Source organism: Ascaphus truei, chromosome 2 (assembly GCF_040206685.1).
Source record: "Ascaphus truei isolate aAscTru1 chromosome 2, aAscTru1.hap1, whole genome shotgun sequence".
NCBI classification, from domain to species: domain Eukaryota; kingdom Metazoa; phylum Chordata; class Amphibia; order Anura; family Ascaphidae; genus Ascaphus; species Ascaphus truei.
In genome coordinates, this window is record NC_134484.1 from 375,335,001 (window position 1) to 375,356,393 (window position 21,393).

Sequence of the window (21,393 nt, forward strand, 5' to 3'; positions counted from 1 at the left end):
AATCAGCACTCTGGTTTCACTTTCAGCCTCGGAGGAGGAGGGGGAGAGATGAGGAGGAGAGATGGGGAGAGATGAGGATGGAAAGGATCAGGGAGAGGACAAGGGGAGGGGGAAAAAATTGCAGTCAGTATTAATATTAATTGGGCCCTGAAATTTTTTTTTGCCCGGGGGCCCGCTCATGTCTTGCTACACCACTGCGTACATGTATTAGTGAATGTAACTCTATTCTAAAATAAGAAAACACTACAGCCTTGTTTTTGTTGATCCAGTAAAAGTTACTGTATCTCAATTCCATCCGACTTTTAGAAATCTCCCTACCTGATGCGAAGAACAGAAGTGCATGAAGAAGCTAAATTATTTCCTTCTTCTACAGCAAAAATAAAGGCTGTGGTGTGGTTTGTGGAAAGCTTAAAGGTTAACTTTTTAACTATGTATCAGTATTTTAAATCTGAAAACCGGTGTAATATTGACCTCTCTTACATATGCAGTTCAACCGTGGGTTACAGCGACGTTGGCTGCACTTACATACGGTATGGAACCTGATCATCTGGTTTTTCACCGATTGCATTGTGGTTACAAACACAAACCTGTGTAAGGACAAAAAAAACTCCTTAGCACCAGGCGTGGAGGCAGAGAAATAATTGAGCTACTGAAACTGGATTAATATATAGGTCACAGGAATTTGCTTGATCGTATTACCTAACCAGAGTCAGTTGCCTGCATTTAATGATGACTAGTTTTGCTTACCTGAAACTGCTCCCTTTCCAGCTGGTCAAACACCTCTTGTTCAAGAAAGCTGAAGAAACAGAAGATCAGGTAGGTTTATCATTGTTACAAGCAGTGGTTGAAGAATAGTACAGTAGTACTTTTTTTAAATGTATAAAAACTGACCTGTGAAAGCTTTTTTTGTTTGTTTTTAATTATGTAGAAATAGCCGTGTTAGTCCAGTTGCAATAGTGCAGAGTAAATTAGTACTTCAGTATTAGGTGATAAAAAAAAAGGTATCGCCTAATACTGAAGTACTTTTTATTTCATTACAAACTTACAGGTGTCATTTCTTTCTTTCTTCGCAAGAGAATGTATTTCTCACTTTGTGTTTTCAGACACACAAATGTTGAATTGCAGCATGAGACTGATGCCTAGTTGTTATATTGCTTTAGGAATGCCTTTGATTCGGGCATAGCCACTTATTGTTCAAAGGCTCTTCAACCATTTGCCATAAGTAGCTATTATTAGAGGGGGCTTATGAATTTGCAGGTGACACCCTTGTTTTTCAGCACATGAATTGGAAATTGAAAAGAGAAAAAAAGATCCGCTTGCTACGGTATTACAGAGAAATTGTATTGTTGCACAAGGGCTGACAGGGGTAGAGACAGGTACATGCATAGAGAATATATGCAGCGCTGTAATTTGGGCTATTCCCATAGACTCCCAATGTTATCATTTTACTGAGATTAATGCTATAAAAGGTACATCATCCTAATAATGTTTATAACTTATATAGCAGTGGGGTTTAAGCTGCGCTGCACATAGAAATTGTCAGACACACGTCCCTGCCACATGGAGCAGACATTCTAGTTTTTGGCAAATATGGAGCTAAAGAGACTTGATAAAGGTCACAAGGAGTTGACACCAGGATTCAAACCAGGTTCATGTTGCTGTAAAGGCAGTGATATAACCACTGTACTATTCCTTCTACTCTCTGCTCTACTTTTGTTTCTCATTACTTGCGTTTACCTGACAGCTGTCTTTAATATGACTGCCAGTGTACTCCTTGTCAGCCACATTATCCCCATTGAAGACACCAAGTACCGAGGTGGCTAATGCCTTCTACCCTCTGAGAGCCCAGCAGGACCACTGTGAGGCTCAGCACGGTCTCCTTAACTGACAAAAGTCCCACACACACACGTCAGAGTGGCGTGTTTGCACCAGCATATTGCATGAAAGGAAAGGATGCAGGGAAGCAAATTGAAAAATGCGTTGCCGGACACTGCGGCAGCGAAAAGGTGAAACAAATAGCGAGTATGAGGCGTCTACAGGTTTCCTGACATAAGTAACCAATTTAGTATGAGTGAAAGTGGAATTTTATTCATGTATATACATTTTTCTTTCAAACATATGCTAGCTTGGTGGCATAATTAGATATTTATCAAGCATACTTTCTTGAGGCTGGATGAAAATGTATACTGTTTTCACTGCTTATTCACAGATACAATATTCTTCATTTCAATGTATATCAATAGGTGCTTGAGCGACCTCCCTCAATTTCTATAACAACATGTTGGTACTTGGTCTTGTTGTGTTATCATATGACCGTCAGTTGCTCTGCGCTGTGCTGAGAAGTCTCCTGCTTTATCATGGGAATCCCTGTTCTTATTACAGTGCTGAAAGCGCACTCGGTGGCCCATACAGGTTTGATTTCAAATATGTCAGTCAGTGTCCCTCATCATCGCTCCTTGTCATCATGAAATCGGAGTCCATTTCTGGTTTTCTACGTTCACCATTTTCCATTAACCTTTTGAGTGCCCCACAACATAGCCACTACATCATGGGATCTGCCACTCCAGGGGCACCCTGTGACATAGTGGCTACGTCATGGGATTTCTTTCGTTCGTTTACTTGGGGAGATGACGTTCTGCCCTCCTGTGGGATGCAGGGAAACGGTAGAGGAGTTACTCCCTTCTCTTCCGTTCTGGTAATCTGTGACGCCGCAATTACACGATCGCTCTGAGGAGTGGTCACGTGATCGTGATGTGGCACTCAATGGGTTAAGATACACAGCTATTAGGATACACTGGTGTCAGTGCTAGAAATAAGGACTGGACCAAAGTCTCTTGATGACCTGCAGTCAGGTTGGCAATACTGTTAGTGTGGCCTATCTAGTATCATCAACATAAGTCCATATCGTCATGAGATCAGACTCTCAGTTTAACATCGAAATACAAAAGTACTGCAAACCAGATTGTACTGGGGAATAGGACCCCTTAGTCCTTTTCAGTCATTTCAACAGTATATTCATTTCAGCAATATTACTTCGTCAGACTGGATTCAAATCTCATGATTTGGTCAAATTAAGTTGGCACTACTGCACCACCCTATCTGTGGATATTGTGAGCAATAAATGGATACAAAAAAACCCCAGCATGTAGTAACATTGTCATATTGTAGTAGGAATTACAGTTTGGCAAATAAAATAATTATGAGGTCATTTATCAAAGTCTCCTGACTGCAAAACCAGGGCAAACCGGTACAAAAACACAGCATCATATTTATTGTGTAAGAAAACCCCACTGGCCCCAATTGAAGTGTTGAATTGTAACATTTTTATTTTTTAATAAAACTGTTGCATTTGTTTTTTTCATAAATTAATCCATATATTTTATATTTTTTCACTTCACTTTTCTGTGAAATTGCATGTTGCAGTAAGTTATTGTATACTGTACATACACATTGGTAGTGCTGATGTCTTGCTCCATTACTGTTATATAAAGCCCAATGTCCTATGCTAAATGTGACTGGATTTTGTTGTTTTTAACAGCTCAAACAATTATATACAGTAGTTACTGTGACGGTAGAGCTAACTGGAAACACAAAACTGGGATGAAGCTCAGCTAGCTACCCCTAAATCTATGTAACTTGGCCACCTATGTAAGGCTTATTGCAACCAAATGTATTTAATATCTGGGGGAGAACAGGGAATGTATAATGCACTATGTATGTGAGAATGTATTCCAAAGCACTTTATTCCCTGTTAATTCAATTCCCAAGTCTAGTTGAACAAGCAATATGAGATAAAATGTTTTGGGATCTATGTGTAACCACTGTGGTGTAATTTGGGAGTCAGCCCTGTAAAGTGTAAATTGGATTAAGTTCGTGTTTACATTGCCTATATCTATGTTCCTCCCATGACTGATGGATCACTCTTTGACAAAGGCCTGAGGGCTGAAACACGTCAGAGGATCCATCAGCTGTACACTTTTGTCTAAATAAAGTTTTTTTAGTCACCACCACCGTTACCCTTGCCTGCTTCATGGCTGTGCTCCGTTCCTGCCTCCTGTTGGAGGAGCTTTCTTCATTTCTAAGATAGCAGACTTGTAATTGGATTTGCATGTGAGTTACATTTGTATGGAGGGGACTCTGATTTAATCAGCTGATGTTTCTGCAGATAAATGTGTATTGAGACAATGGTTGGGAGCGTCAACGTGTTACAGACATTTGGTGAGTGTGAAAGAGTTGAAATCAGGTTTGCTCTGATTGGCCAGCAGCCCCTCCCATGTAAAGAATAGCAACAGAGGGATATATAAGGGGTGCTACTGATCAGAGAATTCAGATCTACCTTCAGAGATCATCTGAGAGACCGAGAGACACTCTGGGAAGGAGTGTGGAGATTCCCTCAGAGGACCATCTGAGAGACAGACACTCTTGGAAGGAGTGTGGAGATTCCCTCAGAGGACCATCTGAGAGAGAGAGACTGAGAGACATTCTGTAAAGGAGTTTGGATCTTTACAGTGACCAGCTGGAGATACATGTCAGAGGCTCTGCTGTGTGCAGTCCTCTGATATCCTGGACGAGAAGCGAACAGGGCAAGCCTTCTTGAAGCAGCCCCTGCATCTAGTGAGGCTAGAGTCTTCTCCCCGGGTCCCCAGTTCTTATTGTATCTTGTTTTGTACATCTTTGTTTTGTCTGCTGGCCTGCCAGAATAAACCCCATTTTATTCAACATCTTTGTCCTGTCTGGTGCTAGGGATCCCGGTGGTTTCTGTGTAAAAATAGTGGTCTCCTGTGACAGTTACATAGAAAATGAGGCTGAAAAAATACATATGCCCATCAAGTTCAAAATATGTTAAGTTTAGGCCACAGATACTTTATCCTACAGTAAATCTATTGTATCTGTCATGACAGTCTCCATGGATAATGAATTCCACACTTTAACTGCCCTTACTGTAAAGAACCCTTTCCTTTGTTGCTGGTGAAATTTCCTATCCTCCGGTTTTAAGGGATGACCCGAGTCCTTTGTACTGTCCTTGTGATAAATAGTTATTTTTAAAGTTCCTTGTGTTGACCCTGAATATATTTGTATATACTTATCATATCCCCTCTTAGACGCCTCTTTTCTAATGTAAATAAATCTAATTTAGCTAGCCTCTCCTCATAAGTTAGACCTTCCACCCCTTTATTAATGTGGTGGCTCTTTTCTGTACTTTTACTCGTTCCATGTCTTTTTTATGGAGTGGTGCCCAAAACTGTACTCCATGTTCAAGGTGTAGTTTTACTAAATATTTATATATAGAGTGACAGCCAGCACCACCAATGTATGCTAAAACAAGTACTATATTCGATAGTGGTGCAGGGAACAGGAGGGATCTCTGTAAATTCAATAACACTATAATATATTAAACATATCTCTCAGGCACTCACAAGTAAAGAAATTTAAAAATAACACTAGGATGAATCCACTCAGTGATAATTTACTGCTCATAAAGGTAGAAAAAATATACAACCAGGTAGAAAACCCTACTAACAAGACTAAGCTGCAAAAAGAGTAATAACACCACGGAAAACAGGTATCTTAAAAAAAAATATTCCTTCCCTCCAAGAACACAAGGTAAGTCAAATGTCCAGAACAAGAAAACTATAGGGGGGGGGGGGGAACATATAACCAGGAGGAGGAAAAATGCCTTTGCAGCTACTGCATGACATTGGGCACTATTGCTGTCTGCTGTCTCAAATCACTCCTAAATCCTTCTCCATCAAGGATTCTCCTAATTTATAAGTCGCCTCTTTATTCTTGTTTCCGAAATGCATAACCCTACAATTATCTGTATTAAACCTCATATGCCATTTATCTGCCCAAGTTTCCAGTCTATCCAAGTGCTTTTGAAGAGAAATGTCATCCTGTTCTGATTCTACTACCTTACACAATTTAGTGTCATCCGCAAAGATGGAGACTTTGCTCTCTACGCCAACCTCGAGGTCATTAATAAACAAGTTAAAAAGCAGGTGCCCCAGTACCGATCCCTGAAGTACTCCACTCGCTTTAGCCCAACCTGAAAAAGTTCCATTTATGACAACTCTGTCTATCCTTCAACCAGTTTTTAATTCAGGTGCAAATATTTTTACTGAGTCCAATTTGCTTTATTTTGTACCCTAATCTCTTGTGTGGAACCGTATCAAAATCCTTTGCAAAATCTAAGTAGATCACATCAACTGCCTTACGCTGGTCTAAATGACTACTTACCTCCTCAAATAAACTAGTAAGGTTAGTTTGGCACGATCTATCCTTCATAAATCCATGCTGACTGTTACTAATCATTTTGTTTTCCATTAGGTATTCCTGAATATTATCGCGTACTAAACCTTCAAGTAACTTCCCCACTATTGGTGTTGGCTTACAGGTCTGTAATTCCCGGTTGTGATCTAGCTCCCTTTTTAAATATAGGCACCACGTCTGCTTTACACCAATCTTGTGGTACTGAGATTGTGGAAATGGAGTCCTTGAATTTTAAATGTAATGGTTTGACTATTACTGAACTTAACTCTTAACTGAACTCTTGGATGTATGCCATCCAGGTGCCTTATTTAATTTAATATTTTTCAAGCTGCCTATGAAATTTTTCCTCAGTTAACCAATTGTTTGTTAATATAGAGGTTGCGGCTTCCTCCTGCAGCACTGTTATTGCAATTGATTTTTTTCCTGGTAAATACTGAGGCAAAGAATCTGTTTAATACTTCTGCCTTTTCCTTATCTCTTATCACTGAAAGGGTCCTATAGTGTATTTTCTTTTCTAATTTTATTTTGTTTTGTTGTATATATTTTTTTTACATTTATGAGCAGTAAATTATCACTCTGTGGATTAATCCTAGTGTCTTTTAAAATGTTATGCTTACGAATGCGGGCGACATATATTTAATATATTAAGGATTTATACACTGGCAAAATTATGCTTTTCTTCCATCCATACACCCATTTTATGCAAGATAATATCTTGTTTGTCTTTGCAGCTACTGCCTCACATTGGGTCTATAAGCACTCCTAAATCCTTCTCCATCAATTTTTGACCTTTAATTTGTGAATAGGCTTTTTATTCTTACTTCCCAAATGCATAACCTTACATGTACTGTATGTGTATCTGTGGAGAGAAGGAGCGGCTCAGTGAGTAAAGACACTGACTGGCACTGAATGTGAAGCAGGGGAGTCTGGTTCGATACCCCTGGTTCGGCTCCTTGTGACCTTGGGCAAGTCACTTTATCTCCCTGTGCCTCAGGCACCAAGAAACATAGATTATAAGCTCCATGGGACAGGGACCTGTGCCTGCAAAATGTCTATGTAAAGCGCTACGTAAAAGAACTAGCAGCGCTATATAAGAACATGCTATTATTATTAATAAACCTCATTTGCCATTTACGTGCCCAAGTTTGCTGTTTATCCAAGTCCTTCTGTAGAGAAATGACATCTTGCTCTGATCTGACTATTTTACTATGAAAAAACACGTAATTTCAGAAATGTGAAAATCTTTTACCAGATACTAAATTCTTACTCCATTCACACGATCTAGCTTAGTTCTGCAATATATTTCACTCTACAGTATTTCTGTTTAACTGTACATTTCTGCTCCACTTCAAACAGAGGGGATGCCTTTTCTCATAGACATTTACCCAGAATTATCAACGTTTAGTAAATATGGCCCATTATTAATGTAATCGGCTTCCTTAGAAAGATTCTAATTGAAATTTTGCAGCATTGACAGTCTATATTTCGTATTTCACGGGGCTTGTTGTGCTTTTTTCCAAGTTAAACTTTCAGGCCTAAATATGAAACCTTTTGAGTGTGGAATTGTGGGTCATTTGATTTCCAGTGTAGGGATGCAGTGATACGATCTCAATTTGAATGCAGCTGAACTCTTTTTCTGCAAATACTGAACATGGGTCGTGCAAGCAAAACAGAGCAGGCCATGAGGACAGAATGCTTATATATAATTATTTCAAGTGGGAACTGAAAAGAAGCAACAACAAAAATGTGTATATTTTCACTGGACTTTCTGCATTCTGCACTTTATCTTTTATTTTTGAGGGACTGCATCAGCAAAATTAACAAAGTAAAAACTTTTGAAAATGGATTCACTGAAACACAAAACTCGGCTATCACATCCTCATCACTGCACAGATTTAGTAAACAGCGCAAAGGCTTAGCATACTGTCAGGCCCATTCAGACAACTCATTCAGACCTCAATAACAAATATTATTCTCAATCAATATTGATGACTTTACCCAAAGTTACAATGTCTTTTTTTTTTTTTAACATGGTTACATTGCTTGGAAACTTTTTAATGGATTGCCTGCAGAATTTTCCCTACACTTTCACCATTTCTGGCCAAACATCACATAATGAGTTGATAATGTAAGTTAAAAAATGAAGGTAGACCTGTTTCATCTAAGCACCACTAATTGGTTGGAGAGAGGCTTTGCCTACGGCCAATTCTCACCGCACCATGGAGTGTGAATTCAAAGGCTCTCAGATGAAATTAGTTTTAGCTGTAGATATTACTATCTGTACTTTTAGAGGATTCATTTCTTTTGTAAAAGTCATTGGCGCAACATGACTGATCCCCATTTGATTGGTTTGCTGGAAGCTTTTTTCCGGTTACCATTTATTTCAAAGGACAATACGACAGGCGTACTTAACAAGTACCCTCTCCAGCCAACATTGCTTCAAGTAAATACTCTTTTACATGCACGTCCCTTTCTCCGTAGTCTAATTTGCAATCCTGTACAATTAAAATTAAATGAAAAGTTCTAACTAAAAACATAAAATATTTAGTCACAGATATTTTGCTAGTTTATGCGACTTTTTCAACGTCTCCTTGAAAAGATCAGCTGTGCACTGATTTGTTTGTATACATGCGGCGAGTATATTAGAATGGGGGTGTGACCACCAGTCTTACACCTTGGGACCCCCCGGTTCACCCCTTCAAAAAAAATAGGGAATCCACAAAGGAAGTAGTGGGGATGTCACTGCTTGTGCTGATTAATGGATAAGGGTATATAATGCTTTAGGGGAGTCGATTTAGGTCCATATGTACTATGTAGTGCTACTCCATGAAACACATTCCCGATACTGGTAGATACCATACAGCACATTTAGTTGAATGACACCAAAGGCGTCTTATAAAATAACCCCGCTTAGTAAATATGTCCCTTGATCTAATTTGGAGTGGTTATTGGAAGATGCTGTGTTCAAGAAGCTTTAGTTATAAAATGAAAATAATCTATGAATTAGGAAGGCTTTTGGAGATAATACATTAAGAAGTATAATTATGAAGGTGTCTCAATATATATATCCTAAATGTGTTCTGATAAATAACCTTGATATCAATTGGATCAACTCCAATTGGAACAATCAAACGTAGTAAAAAAGACATTACATTTTCATTATGAGACAGATATATAGGATTGTAACAGGAACGTATCACTGTTTGAGAGAAACTACCTCTAAATCCTGCAGTGTGCTGGTTAATTGCACACAGGCAATCAACCAGACTCCACCTGGTTGATTAGGACTCTTAGAAAAAGTCTGATGTGAGAAACAGGAGAGCTCCTTAGCTCACATTTGGGCTGACAGAAGGAGAGCAGAGAAGCCTGCACACAGACACTGTCTTGAGCACAAAGGCTGTGCTGAGATCAAGACATCCAGACACCCAGAGACCTATATTTCCTGGACACAGAGTACCCAGGAACCTGCCAGAGACTGACATGGAGGGCCACCTGCTTATGGTACCTCCTGAAACTTTGGGGTGATAGTCTGGTAATGGGAATATCCCTCCAGTCCTGCAGATAGGGTCTGAGGAAGTAAGTTAGCCCTTACAAAGGGATAGGGGTTTGTTATTTTGTTGTTTTTGTATGTTGTGCCTGGATAAAGGAACAGGCTCAATAAAGCCAAGATATAATTTCACCCAAATCAGTCTCCATTATATGAACCTCTGCACATGTCTCTTACAAGGATGATTAAAGTTCACTCTCTCCTACCTCTCTCTCATTATAGGTTTCTCCACGATGGTTTTCAACTCCCCTATATGAGTTACAGATCTCGAAAATATACTTGTTGGAGAGCAGGCAAAACTCACTGTTCGAGAAATATTAAATAAGTATTGCAATAAGCTTTCACAGTGGGAGGCTACTGCTTTTCAGGTTACACAAGAGGTTTCCATAGTGAAGTTAATAGCTGTAAAATAAACTGGCCATGCTGCACAGGTTAAGAAGAAATTAAAGTACAGAGCTGAAGTATTAAATAAGGATTGTGAAACAGTGATTCCTAAAGCAATTCTATTTGCTGCTGCTGCAAGTTCATTTCCAATATTCCAGGACCAAGGGGAACACTGACAGACTTATGACAATAATAACACATTTTAATAGCTTTATTAGCCCTAGAGAACACTCATTTTGGCCATTTGATAAACCTGAGATTCATTGATTGGCGTTGCAATGCAGAAAGGTTTATAGCCCTCTCTTTTGGACACACCAGACTGGCCATGTTATGGGGATAACAAACTCACTGCCCATCATACAAAAGATAAGTGTATACGGTACGTTCGTGCTTGTTAATTCACTAGTAATTCATTGGTTATTTCTAAAATCTGGTCTGAGTGGAGCTCGGAGGAGTGAGGTAAGAAGCACGGATACAAGAGTATGAGATGCTTCTCTTGTTTCAGTTAGTATGTGGTCTCCACTGCAAGTGAACTGCATCAGTCTCTCCTGTGGAAGAGTCCAATTAAAAAAAGATATCACCTGCTATTGAAGTACTCATTCATTCTTGCACTGCTGTATCCACAAACAGTATTCCCTGTAAACGCATTCTTAAAAACTAACAGACTGCATCATCTTTTCAAGACAGGTTCTTTAGTCTGAATTTTAAAGCGGCAATTAAAAAATACTTTTTTTTTGTTTTAATATATGCTCGTGATTACCTTTATTGAAAATGAATTACCAAAGCAAACGATTGATTAGTTCTCTCGTAATCGATCGCAAAAATCCTGCTTCCCAGGGTTCACTAAATGGCTGTGTTTCAGTTTCAATTAGTGCTGGACCGGGTCCTACATTTTTTTTACGGTACCCGTAGGATTTGGCACCTTGTACCCGGCCGGGTACCCGGCTACCCGGTTTTTCACTTACCTGGGGGTGGAGGAAACTTACCTCGGGTGGAGGAAGCCCGCGGTGATATCTGAACAGGTAAGCAGAGGTGCGGGGGCGGTGGGGCAGCATCAGCGGTCAGTGTGGAGCCCGCGGGGGAGCTGCAGGACTCCATACAACCGGCTGTCCAATAGGAAAGCTTCTTCTCCTGCTCCGGTCACATGGTCCCAGCTCACAGTGCAGTATGGAGTCCTGCAGCTCCCGCGCGGGCTCCACACTGACCGCTGATGCTGCCCCACCGCCCCCGCACCTCTGCTTACCTGTTCAGATGTCCGTGCGGGCTTCCAGCAGGTAAGTAAGAGATACTTTTCAACTACCCTGACATTACCTGGATACCCGGCGCCGGGTCCACTTACTAGCTGCCGGGCCCGGGTAATTTCCGGGTAGCTGAAAACCCGCCGGGTAACCACGGGTGCCGGGTAGTACCCGGTACATCACTAGTTTCAATCAATCCTTCAGTCAATGTAGCTCAGCAGCTACAATGTATCCTGATATTACTAACGTAACATTATCTATTGTTACAGTTTGCAGCTCAAGCTGCTGGCAACAAATTATCACAAACAGGAAAGTGTTGTCATGATCTTTCACTGCTGGGTAGCATGCTAGAGCCTGCTATAGAAATCATTAAAAATGGCATTAAGTGGGGGGCGTGCCGATGACGTCATCTGGGATGGAAGGGTAAGATGAGAGCTCCTTAGACCCTCACGAATAAACTCAAATTAAAGTAGATTTACCCCAAAATTTCCGAACCCAAATCACACAGTTCAGACCCCTGAACGCACAGAGATGTCAAAAAAAAACAGAAAAATCAACCCGGGCAGGGGGTTACGAAGTTCTTTACGCCGGCTAAACAGAGCTCCGACACAGGCACAAAAAAACAAGATGGCGCCTCCCCGCCCGGAGCACGAGGTGCCTACCCCGCAGCAATGGATCGAGATCGCCCTAACGAAATGCCGGCCACAGAGGAGGGGATCACAAAGTCCTACTTAGAGGAACTTCACAGCAAACTCTATCGATCCTTGCAGGCCGACCTGAAAGAAGCGGTCGATGAATTAAAGCAGGATATATCAGGCCTTACCAAAAGAACCACGACGTTGGAGACCAGACTGGTGGAGGCCCTCACATGTCAGAAAGCAGCAGATGAGGAAATTGCCCGGCTGGGTGCAGAAGTGAGCTCCCTGAGGGACGGACTCGAGGATCAAGAGAACCGTGACCGCCGCCAGAATATTAGAATACGCGGGGTTCCTGAGGCGGTCCTCCCTGGCCACCTCAGAGAATATCTCAAGGACTTCTTCACGGCTATCTGTGAGGACCTGGATGAGAGGGAGCTGGAAATCGACAGGGCTCACCGCGCGCTAGGCCCGAGGTCAGATGACCCCAACCGGAGAAGGGACATGATCGTCCGTATGCATAGTTATATGGCTAAAGAAAAGATCGTGAGCGCCTGTCGTGAGAAGGACCCTGTACAGTTCCAGGAAGAGCACCTCCAAGTCTTTAACGACCTGTCTAAAACAACCATTGCCCGACGCAAAGGACTGCGCCCTCTAACTCTATTGCTATGAGACAGCGGAGTTAAATATAAATGGGGGTTCCCTTTTAAATTGATCATACACCATAAAGGGAAATACTACACCATTCGATACCCTGAAGATATGACTCCGCTGGCCCGAGCCCTTGGCCTAACCCCCCCCCCCCCCCGCTCCCTTGGGCCGCCGAAGAACGCCACCACCAGAGCCAGGAGCCCGAAGACCCCCCTGTGCGAGCATCGGAAAGACTAGCGGGGCAGAAACAGACGAAATCGCAATAACATCCCTTGAGAAGCACCGCATCCCCGCAGATCCGGAGGCGCCGAATGCTACCGTCTAACTCTGGCCTGCATCCCCCTGTGGAAGAACCTCTGGAGGTACTCACCTGATACGGTTTTCACCGCAACTTTGAGTGAGCCCGCGGTGAGGGCTACTGAACGCCAACACCGAAAGGCCCCGAGACTCGCGCGGGACTACGACCACCCCCTTCTTCCGGAGCGCCGGCCTTACCTTCCCGTGACTGAAGGGAGGAGGCCGCTTCGCCCCTTGTTTCAGAGGATTGGGACTCGTGTCGGGTGTGAGGCTTGCTGTCCTGTCTGTGAAGCTGGGCTGTGATACACACAGCCCTCTGGATGTAAGGAGGCCATTGCCTCTCCCCCGAGCTCTGAGCCCACCTGGACCTCCGCTGAGAGACATGCACCAGAAGGGTCTGTAATTCAGAACAACCCATAAGCCCAGTTAGGCGGTGGTTGTTATCCCTAACCAGAGTTATAATGTTTCAATGTTTGAAAGTTTACTGTTCCTTGTAATGATTTCCTAGTCACAAAGTTAAGCGATTATTTTCATCCCATCACTCCCCCTCCCCTCCTCCCCATCCCCCCACCACCCCCACACCCCAACTCTCCCCTCCCCTTCTCCATTCCACCCCATCCCGTCCCCTTGTACCCTTTCCCCCCGTAGAATGACAGAAAAAGTATATAAATGATCCCCTCTCCCCCTCCCCTTCCCCCTTCTCCCTTTCCTTGATAAACTTAAACGCACTAAGTATAGTAGTTGAAGGTTTTAAAGAAATATTGATCCTTTAATTAAAGGTTGCCTCGCTATGATGTTGTATATGCAGAGAAGGTATAAGACTCTACATTATATGCAAAACAAATGTGCCTATATGTATATTTCTCACCTCCCTCTCCTCCCTACCCTCCCTCCCCCGATCCTCCCTTCCCCCCCTTCCTTCCCTCCCTTCCCTTCCCTCCCCCCTCCTTCCCTTCCCCCCCCTCCTTCCCTTCCCCCCCTTCCCCCCTTCTCTTCCACCCCCCTTCCCTTCCCACCCCCAAATTGATGGACACCCAACTAGAAAACGTAGAAAAAGCTCTCAAATGGACAGGTCAGAGGTATTACGATAAGGGGAACAAAGCCGACAGACTTCTCGCTAGCAAGCTAAGAGGCATACAAAAAAGGTCACAAATTACAGCGATTAAGAATAGGTCTGGTGAGATAATTTACAATGAGAAAAAAATTGCAAAAGAATTCACCAAATTTTACACCAAATTATACAATTTAAGAACCTGTTCCGCTAACCCAAACTCAGCCGACTTGGGGCTCTATGCAGTAAGCGCCGAAAAAGTGCAATCGCCAAGGGTACCTTATCGGCATGATTCTGCCGATTTTCCCTCTCCGTATGCAATAAGTGCCAAATCCCTTCTGAATCAAGCCGACATTTGCTCCCACTCTGCCGATGATTTTCCGTTCACACACAGGTGTATCGGCGTGCATGGCGAGGTGATGTTAGGTTCCCCAATGAAACTTCTTGCTGAATCTGCCGAAGCAAGCATGTTTTGGATTGAGCGGCCCATTTAAAGGCAGCGTGTATTTTTATTCATTCTCTGTGTTGTTGCGAGAGAGAGACACACAGAGCTGACCGATTTACATATTTCATATTGACTGAGAGAGTAGTTGTGTATTGTGAGAGGTTTGTCCTGTGTTGTTTTGTTTACATCTTTGTCTTGTTTTCACTTTGTAAGTGTTCAGTGTGATTGTCTTTAAATTTCTTTTCTGTTCTTTGTGAGTGCTAGAGGTATGGCCGAAAGGCGTGGGAAGAGTGATGCTGGTGTGAGTGGTACTGGTTGTCGTGTGAGTACGCGTCTGAGTGAACGTAGGATACAGGGGAGTACCGTGGCTGCGAGTGTGAGTGCTGCTGGTGGATCTGTTGCTGGTGCTGGTGGGGTGTCTGCTGCTGGTGCATCTGGTGGTTGGGTGGTTGCTGGTGGCCCGCTTTTGGAGTCTTTTCCATTGGAAGAAGGAGAGTCCAGTCAGCAGCAGCCAAGCTCTGGGCCTGCACGTATTCGGAAGAAACGTCTTGAGCGGCCACGTAATCCTCGGTTCAATGAAGAGGAAAACAGAGTTCTTGTCACAGGGATTCTGGAGCACTATGACTGTCTGTATGGGCATTTACTAGGTAAGTCTATCTTTGCATTGATTCTTCAAAGACATGTTATCCTAGGTCATGTGAGATGTCTTAATATCAAAATATTATTCTATAATATCTATCAATTAAACTTAATTGTTACACACATATTCCTTCATGCTTTAGAACGACCATAACAATCAGTCTAAAAATTTGGGCAAAGTTCATACAATATTCATGCAAGCTTCCTTACATTTGTATGTTTACACGTAAATGCTCATGTGGTACACATATTACACCTAAACCAGCATGTTTGGTATCTCTTGGAACAGGTAGCAGTTTAGGAAACTGCTCGTTTTTATAATAATAATTAACGTCATATATTTTGTATGTATTTCAAGGGCGGACAAGTTCAGCATCAAAAAAAGAAATGTGGGATCAAATAACCTTGGCTGTGTCTGCGTGTGGGAATTATGTCAGGGACCGGGCGAATGGTCGGAAGAGATTCGATGATATCAGGGCAAACTTAAAGAAAAAAATACAAGCACAACGGATGCATGCTTCTGGCACTGGAGGTGGGCCGCCAGCACAATCTCTAATCTTAACACCATTGGAGGAGCAGATGCAGGAAAAATTTCTTCCTGTCGTCGTGGAGGGTTTGCCCGGGGACAGAGATATCGGAATTTATTCTGCTCCATTTCCACCAGGTGACAAATGTTACTGTACTAGGCGTGTCGTAGGTTACAGTTCTTATCTACATTTCCGCTGCAACTTATACTTTCTTCCCAATATAAGCATACCTACATATATATCTGTATATATGTCTCTCTCTCTCTATCTATATATCTATCTATCTATATATATTTATATCTAGATGTCCTACAAAAAGTAAAAATTAATATATATGGTGGCAAACGGTGGCACTGAGTGCTCATTTGCATGTCATTTCCCAGAATCCCTTGCTGCAGTGGAAGCGCTGTATGCTGGGCGATAATAGGGAAAGACAGGGTTGCAGACCTGTGTAAGACATGCAAATGAGCATACAGTAATATTTACAGTTGCTTTATATATATATCTATATATAGATATATATATATATATCTATGTGTGTGTTTGGAAAAATGTATTGGCTCAGCTATAGTGGTATTATGACTAAACATACATAACTTGACCTGCATGAAGGGATTATGTGTAATGATCTTCCAAATAACACACACTGCAACCTTCTACCTTACAAAGCATTCAACATGTTTGCCGTATAGTTGAAATCAGAATGTATGTGTGAATCTTTGTACAAACAATGGGTTAACATGCATAACCACACAGCACATCCGCACTCATTGTTTGTCACAGTAATGTATAACTTCGTTATACTGTCTGTGCACACAAATGCCTAATTCACTTTTTCATGTATGTGTCAATACATATATACATATATACATATATATATATATAAATTAGTGATAATCTATGTTACACCTATAAACAGGCCATTACTGCCTCATCAAGTCTTGCATGGAAGATTGTGCATTCAAAGGCGAACATTCATAATTTGCACAAACCCATTTCGTTGTTAAATTAAAGCTCTTTTTTCGCTTCATGTAGTATACTGAGAGCATAAATAGGAACATGTACCATATGGTATTTAATTGTGTTCATATGTAGCTCACTTCAGATTTTTATTTCGCTCATGTACCGGTGTGTGAAACCAGCTGCAATTAATATGTAATCACAGCATAGAGGAGAACACAGGGGGTGGGGTTGGGCACCGAGCCAGATCACAGGGTCATGTTACGGTCAAGTCTTGTGGGACGGCTTACAGGTGGTAGAAACAAATAAAAGGTCAGGGTGCTGTCACGCCTTGGGGGAGGGACTACAGTTGTTAGAAGCTGACAAGGTGAACAGAAGTTCATCACATTCATTTGAAATGGTAATTCTCTGAAGACTTTCACCCACCAGCCCACTATATATGAAAACGTACGTTAGTCATTCGTTCACTCATATCTTCTTTTTACCTTATAGATATGCCACATTATCACACCAGTACCATCTGTGAGCTACACACTGCCCGTGTTGATGAGTGTCAGCCACATTGGGTGCTACACCTGCTTCTCTTAAATGTTCAGACAGATCACTAAAAACATGCCTTCACATTTCCACAATTAGGTACTGAATTATAAGCAGAGTCAACTTTGCTGTCATGGTAGTGATGTACATTATTATTGTTAGATTACTACACAACATATGCAGTGTATGTACAACAGAACACTTAATTTTACAACGCATTCCTGCATGAACATTGTATGTTATATGGTTTTTACAATAAATGTGCCTATTAGGTTCACCTGTACATTGATGTTAAGATGGATAATGTACAGCTTGCCAGAAACATATAATTGTCATTTCGTTATGTGATGCTGATATTTAGCCATAAATACTCCCACTACACAAACTTAATGTTAATTATGTACACATGTCAATAAAATTCTTATGTTATTCTTCTATATAGTTGCTCCTGAAGCTCATGTGCCACCTGACACTGAACATGTCTCATCACCTGGCTCATCCAGCTCATCATCAAGCATGGAAGATGAGTGTATGAGGTGCAGCACATCTAATGTGTACATTTGTAGATGTTAATTTGCCATGTTAAATAAATGCCTTTCACATGTAATTAACTTCGCATCAGTTATTGTCACAGAAGATGTAGTGTTTCCTGACAACATGTATTGTGTGTGTTGTAAACTATCAGCTAGGAGTTGTGAGGTTACAACAAATTTTCATTCATTCTTCTTTCACACTGAGTCGAAACATCTTTGTTACTTCAAGCATAAACTTTTAATTTGACACAAATTAAAAATTATGGAAACATGTTATGTGTTACACTATAAGAACAACTATCATTATATTGAAAAACAAGTGAACGTTCCATGGCAGTTCATAATGTCTTTCTTTATTTGTAGAACCAGATGTTGCCACACAAGGACAAATTCACTCAAGTGACCATGAAGATGTTCCCACTCCTGGATTAACCCAGCATTCAAGTCCTCCTGCTCGTGACACCTACTCAGCTATTGCAGCTTCTGAAGAAAGATTCTTGGGTGAAGAAAATCGTCGCCATTCAGAAATGATGTCAGTGCTTGAAAGGATGATATCACTGCAGGAAAGATCAATATCACAAATTGAAAGAGTCATCATCAAAGTTCCTAAAGAAATCCAAAATGTAAACAGGACATTACAAACAATAGTTGTGAATCTAAGCCAAGCAAATCAGTTGCGAATTACTGCAAGAGAACAACAATTCCACTTTACCCTATCTGAGGATGGATCTTTACATGCTGCTACTTTTTCTCCAAAGTCATCAGTTCTTCATTCCCCAGTTCTGGATGATCCCGGTACAGTAGGTGCAAGTTCTGTGCAGGTCCCTCTCAACATCCAACCGCTTACATCTGTTCAAAATCAGGAATGGACACCTACAAATGAGACACGAAAAAGAAAGTTAGGGCAACAATTACTACTAACCAGCTTTTGGAAAAAGATTAAAACACCAAAACAAGAAACTGCTCCACCATCAGTCGTGCAATGTTTAGCAACTGCTTCACAACTGCCACAGGCCACACCCAGTGCCCCTGAAGTGCAACAGCCCACACCCAGTGCTACTGAAGTGCCACAGCCCACACCCAGTGCCCCTGAAGTGCAACAGCCCACACTTAGTGCCACTGAAGTGCCACAGCCCACACCCAGTGCCCCTGAAGTGCAACAGCCCACACTGAGTGCCACTGAAGTGCCACAGCACACAACCAGTGCCCCTGAAGTGCAACAGCCCACAAACAGTGCCACAGAACTGCCACAGGCCAGTACAAGTCGTACAGTTAAGGCCAAAGTACTTGGCAAAGGGAAAAGGCAAACACAACAGCCAACAAGCAGGCCTGTGACTCGCTCTCAAAAGGATAAACAAAAATAAATAATCACATTCACTAAATTTGTTGGTGTCCTGGTGGTGTTTACTGCAGACTATTTCATGCATAGTGTATGTATGATCATGTACAGATGTTTGATAACATTCAAGTATGTCCTTGTACACATGAATGTTTAGAAATGCTCACTGACTGAATTAAGGCATATTTAATAACATATGAATATGTATTAATCATCAGTTGATTAATGGTACAACATTATTACACACTTGCCATGTTAATAGAAGCTGACATTCACTTAGCTCTTGTTCTAGATGAGATGTATGTTGGTTTGTTTGGTAATGTAGATAGTCATTTCATGCTAATATTATTGACATACAACTTTAAGTAACTACCCATATAACAGCATACATTTTGATGTTGTGTTTTCTGGTGTCTTAACTCATTACTTACCTTAATCTTCTTTCATAGTTCATAATGTTGGCATGTGATCATGTATGATTTTTGGTTACAATAACAGATCTGTAAGTGTGTATGAATATATCTTTATTATCTCTGTATCTCTATGGATATATGTATACACACACAGTGTGTGTGTGTGTGTGTGTGTGTGTGTGTGTGTGTGTGTGTGTGTGTGTGTGTGTGTGTGTGTGTGTGTGTGTGTGTGTGTGTGTGTGTGTGTGTGTGTATATATATATATATATATATATATATATATATATATATATATATATATATATATCTCTGACACTGTTGTCAGCAAACAGGCCTTCTGTTAATGAGATATAAATGTTAGAACACTTGCTAAAATTATGGTATCACTATGATTGAGCCCCTAATTCACTGAGCTGTATTTAACTTTCAATATGATTACAACAAGGCCTACTTACACACATCAATGGCTTTAGTTTAGCACTATATATATATATATATATATATATATATATATATATATATATATATAAAATCAGAATGAACAGTACAGGCCTTCATGGCTCAAAAGAGGCCTTGTTTGCTGTTAAATACAACTTCTACACAGCTGACTCAAATAGGCCCTCAAACATACTCACCCATTAATGTTATATACTGTAATGAACTGTTAAGAGAATTACAACAAGGCCTGTTTTCACACAAGGCCTTCAATATAGTGTCAAAAGCAAAAGTTTTAAATCCAATGTTACTGGAATCTCTTATGATATAGAAACATTTATTAATTGTAAAACCGATTTCTGTGTGTATTTGCTGCAATGCCCATGTGGGTTACAATATGTTGGCCGTACAGGGAGACCCCTCAAGCGGCGGTTTGCTGAGCACATTTATAACATCAAAAGGGGTCTCGAAACCCATAGTGTCTCTAATCATTTTAGATTGAGGCACAACCAGAATCCGGAGGGCCTAACCTGCATGGGCATTGATAACCCGAAGTCCAATTGGCGTGGGGGAGACAGACTTGGCATTATATCCAAGCGTGAGAGTTATTGGATATATGTCCTTAAAACTCTGTCTCCCCATGGCTTTAATATAGACTTCGATTTGGCAGCATTCTTGAAAGATCCTTAGCTAGTAGGATGTTCAGCTTTCAGTAGGTTTTCTCTAATTATGTATTATTATTGAGTTCAATAAGTAACCACCACAATATCATTTTATTGTTTATATATATTTTTTAATGTTCTAATGTTGTTTTTTATGATAATTTTGGCAGTGAAGGTACACTTAACCCCAGCAGCTTTCTTTTAGTATTGTTAGCCAGCTTGTGTCCTTCTTGATCTGTCAATCTTAAATCGTACGCCCATTAGTGGGCAGGTCAATCAATTATACTATGTATATTAAAGAGTTCATTCACTAAGCTCCCATATCCCCCGAGGAAGTGACACTATGTCACGAAACGCGTAGGGAGGAGGAGCTTAGTATCTCACGTGTATGCCTCTCCACTGCTGTACTGTTCCGGCGCTCGAGATTGACCCGCGCTGCTGACGTCATCAATCGGTGAGTAGTGCACAACTGCGTGGGTCCCTTGTTATAGCCGGAGTGAGGCAGGTTGCGGACGGCATCCGTTGGCCACATTCGCTACCAACACAAAGTGTAAGTGTTGGTAGTTTGTTTGTTTTTATGTAATAAAGTGTAAGTACGTTTTTACACTAGGTTGTATTTATTTCTCTACACGCTTGCTGTGGCGGCTCATGCTGGATCCCTGAGGGCACTACCAAGTACAAGGGATATCACCCGGTTCCAACCACGTGGGATTCGTGGATGTCGAGGTGGACACGCAGCGCAGTACAGATTCTCTCCCCTGATTGCACAAGATCTCATCTTGTAAGTTAGGGTTATTTCCATCTCAGTAAGGGCTGTGGTTCTCTATATA

At 41.3% G+C, this 21,393-nt stretch overlaps 1 protein-coding gene across 1 annotated transcript in view; it reads left to right on the plus strand.

Moving 5' to 3' along the window:
• Positions 1-683: 683 nt before the first annotated feature.
• ATP2C1 (ATPase secretory pathway Ca2+ transporting 1) overlaps positions 684-21,393 on the plus strand; it is a 133,293-nt gene continuing 112,583 nt past the window's right edge. The window contains exon 1 of the mRNA XM_075587086.1: positions 684-816. Within this exon, the coding sequence (XP_075443201.1) occupies positions 727-816 (90 nt within the window). The 5' untranslated portion in view covers positions 684-726. The remainder of the gene's footprint in view (positions 817-21,393) is intronic.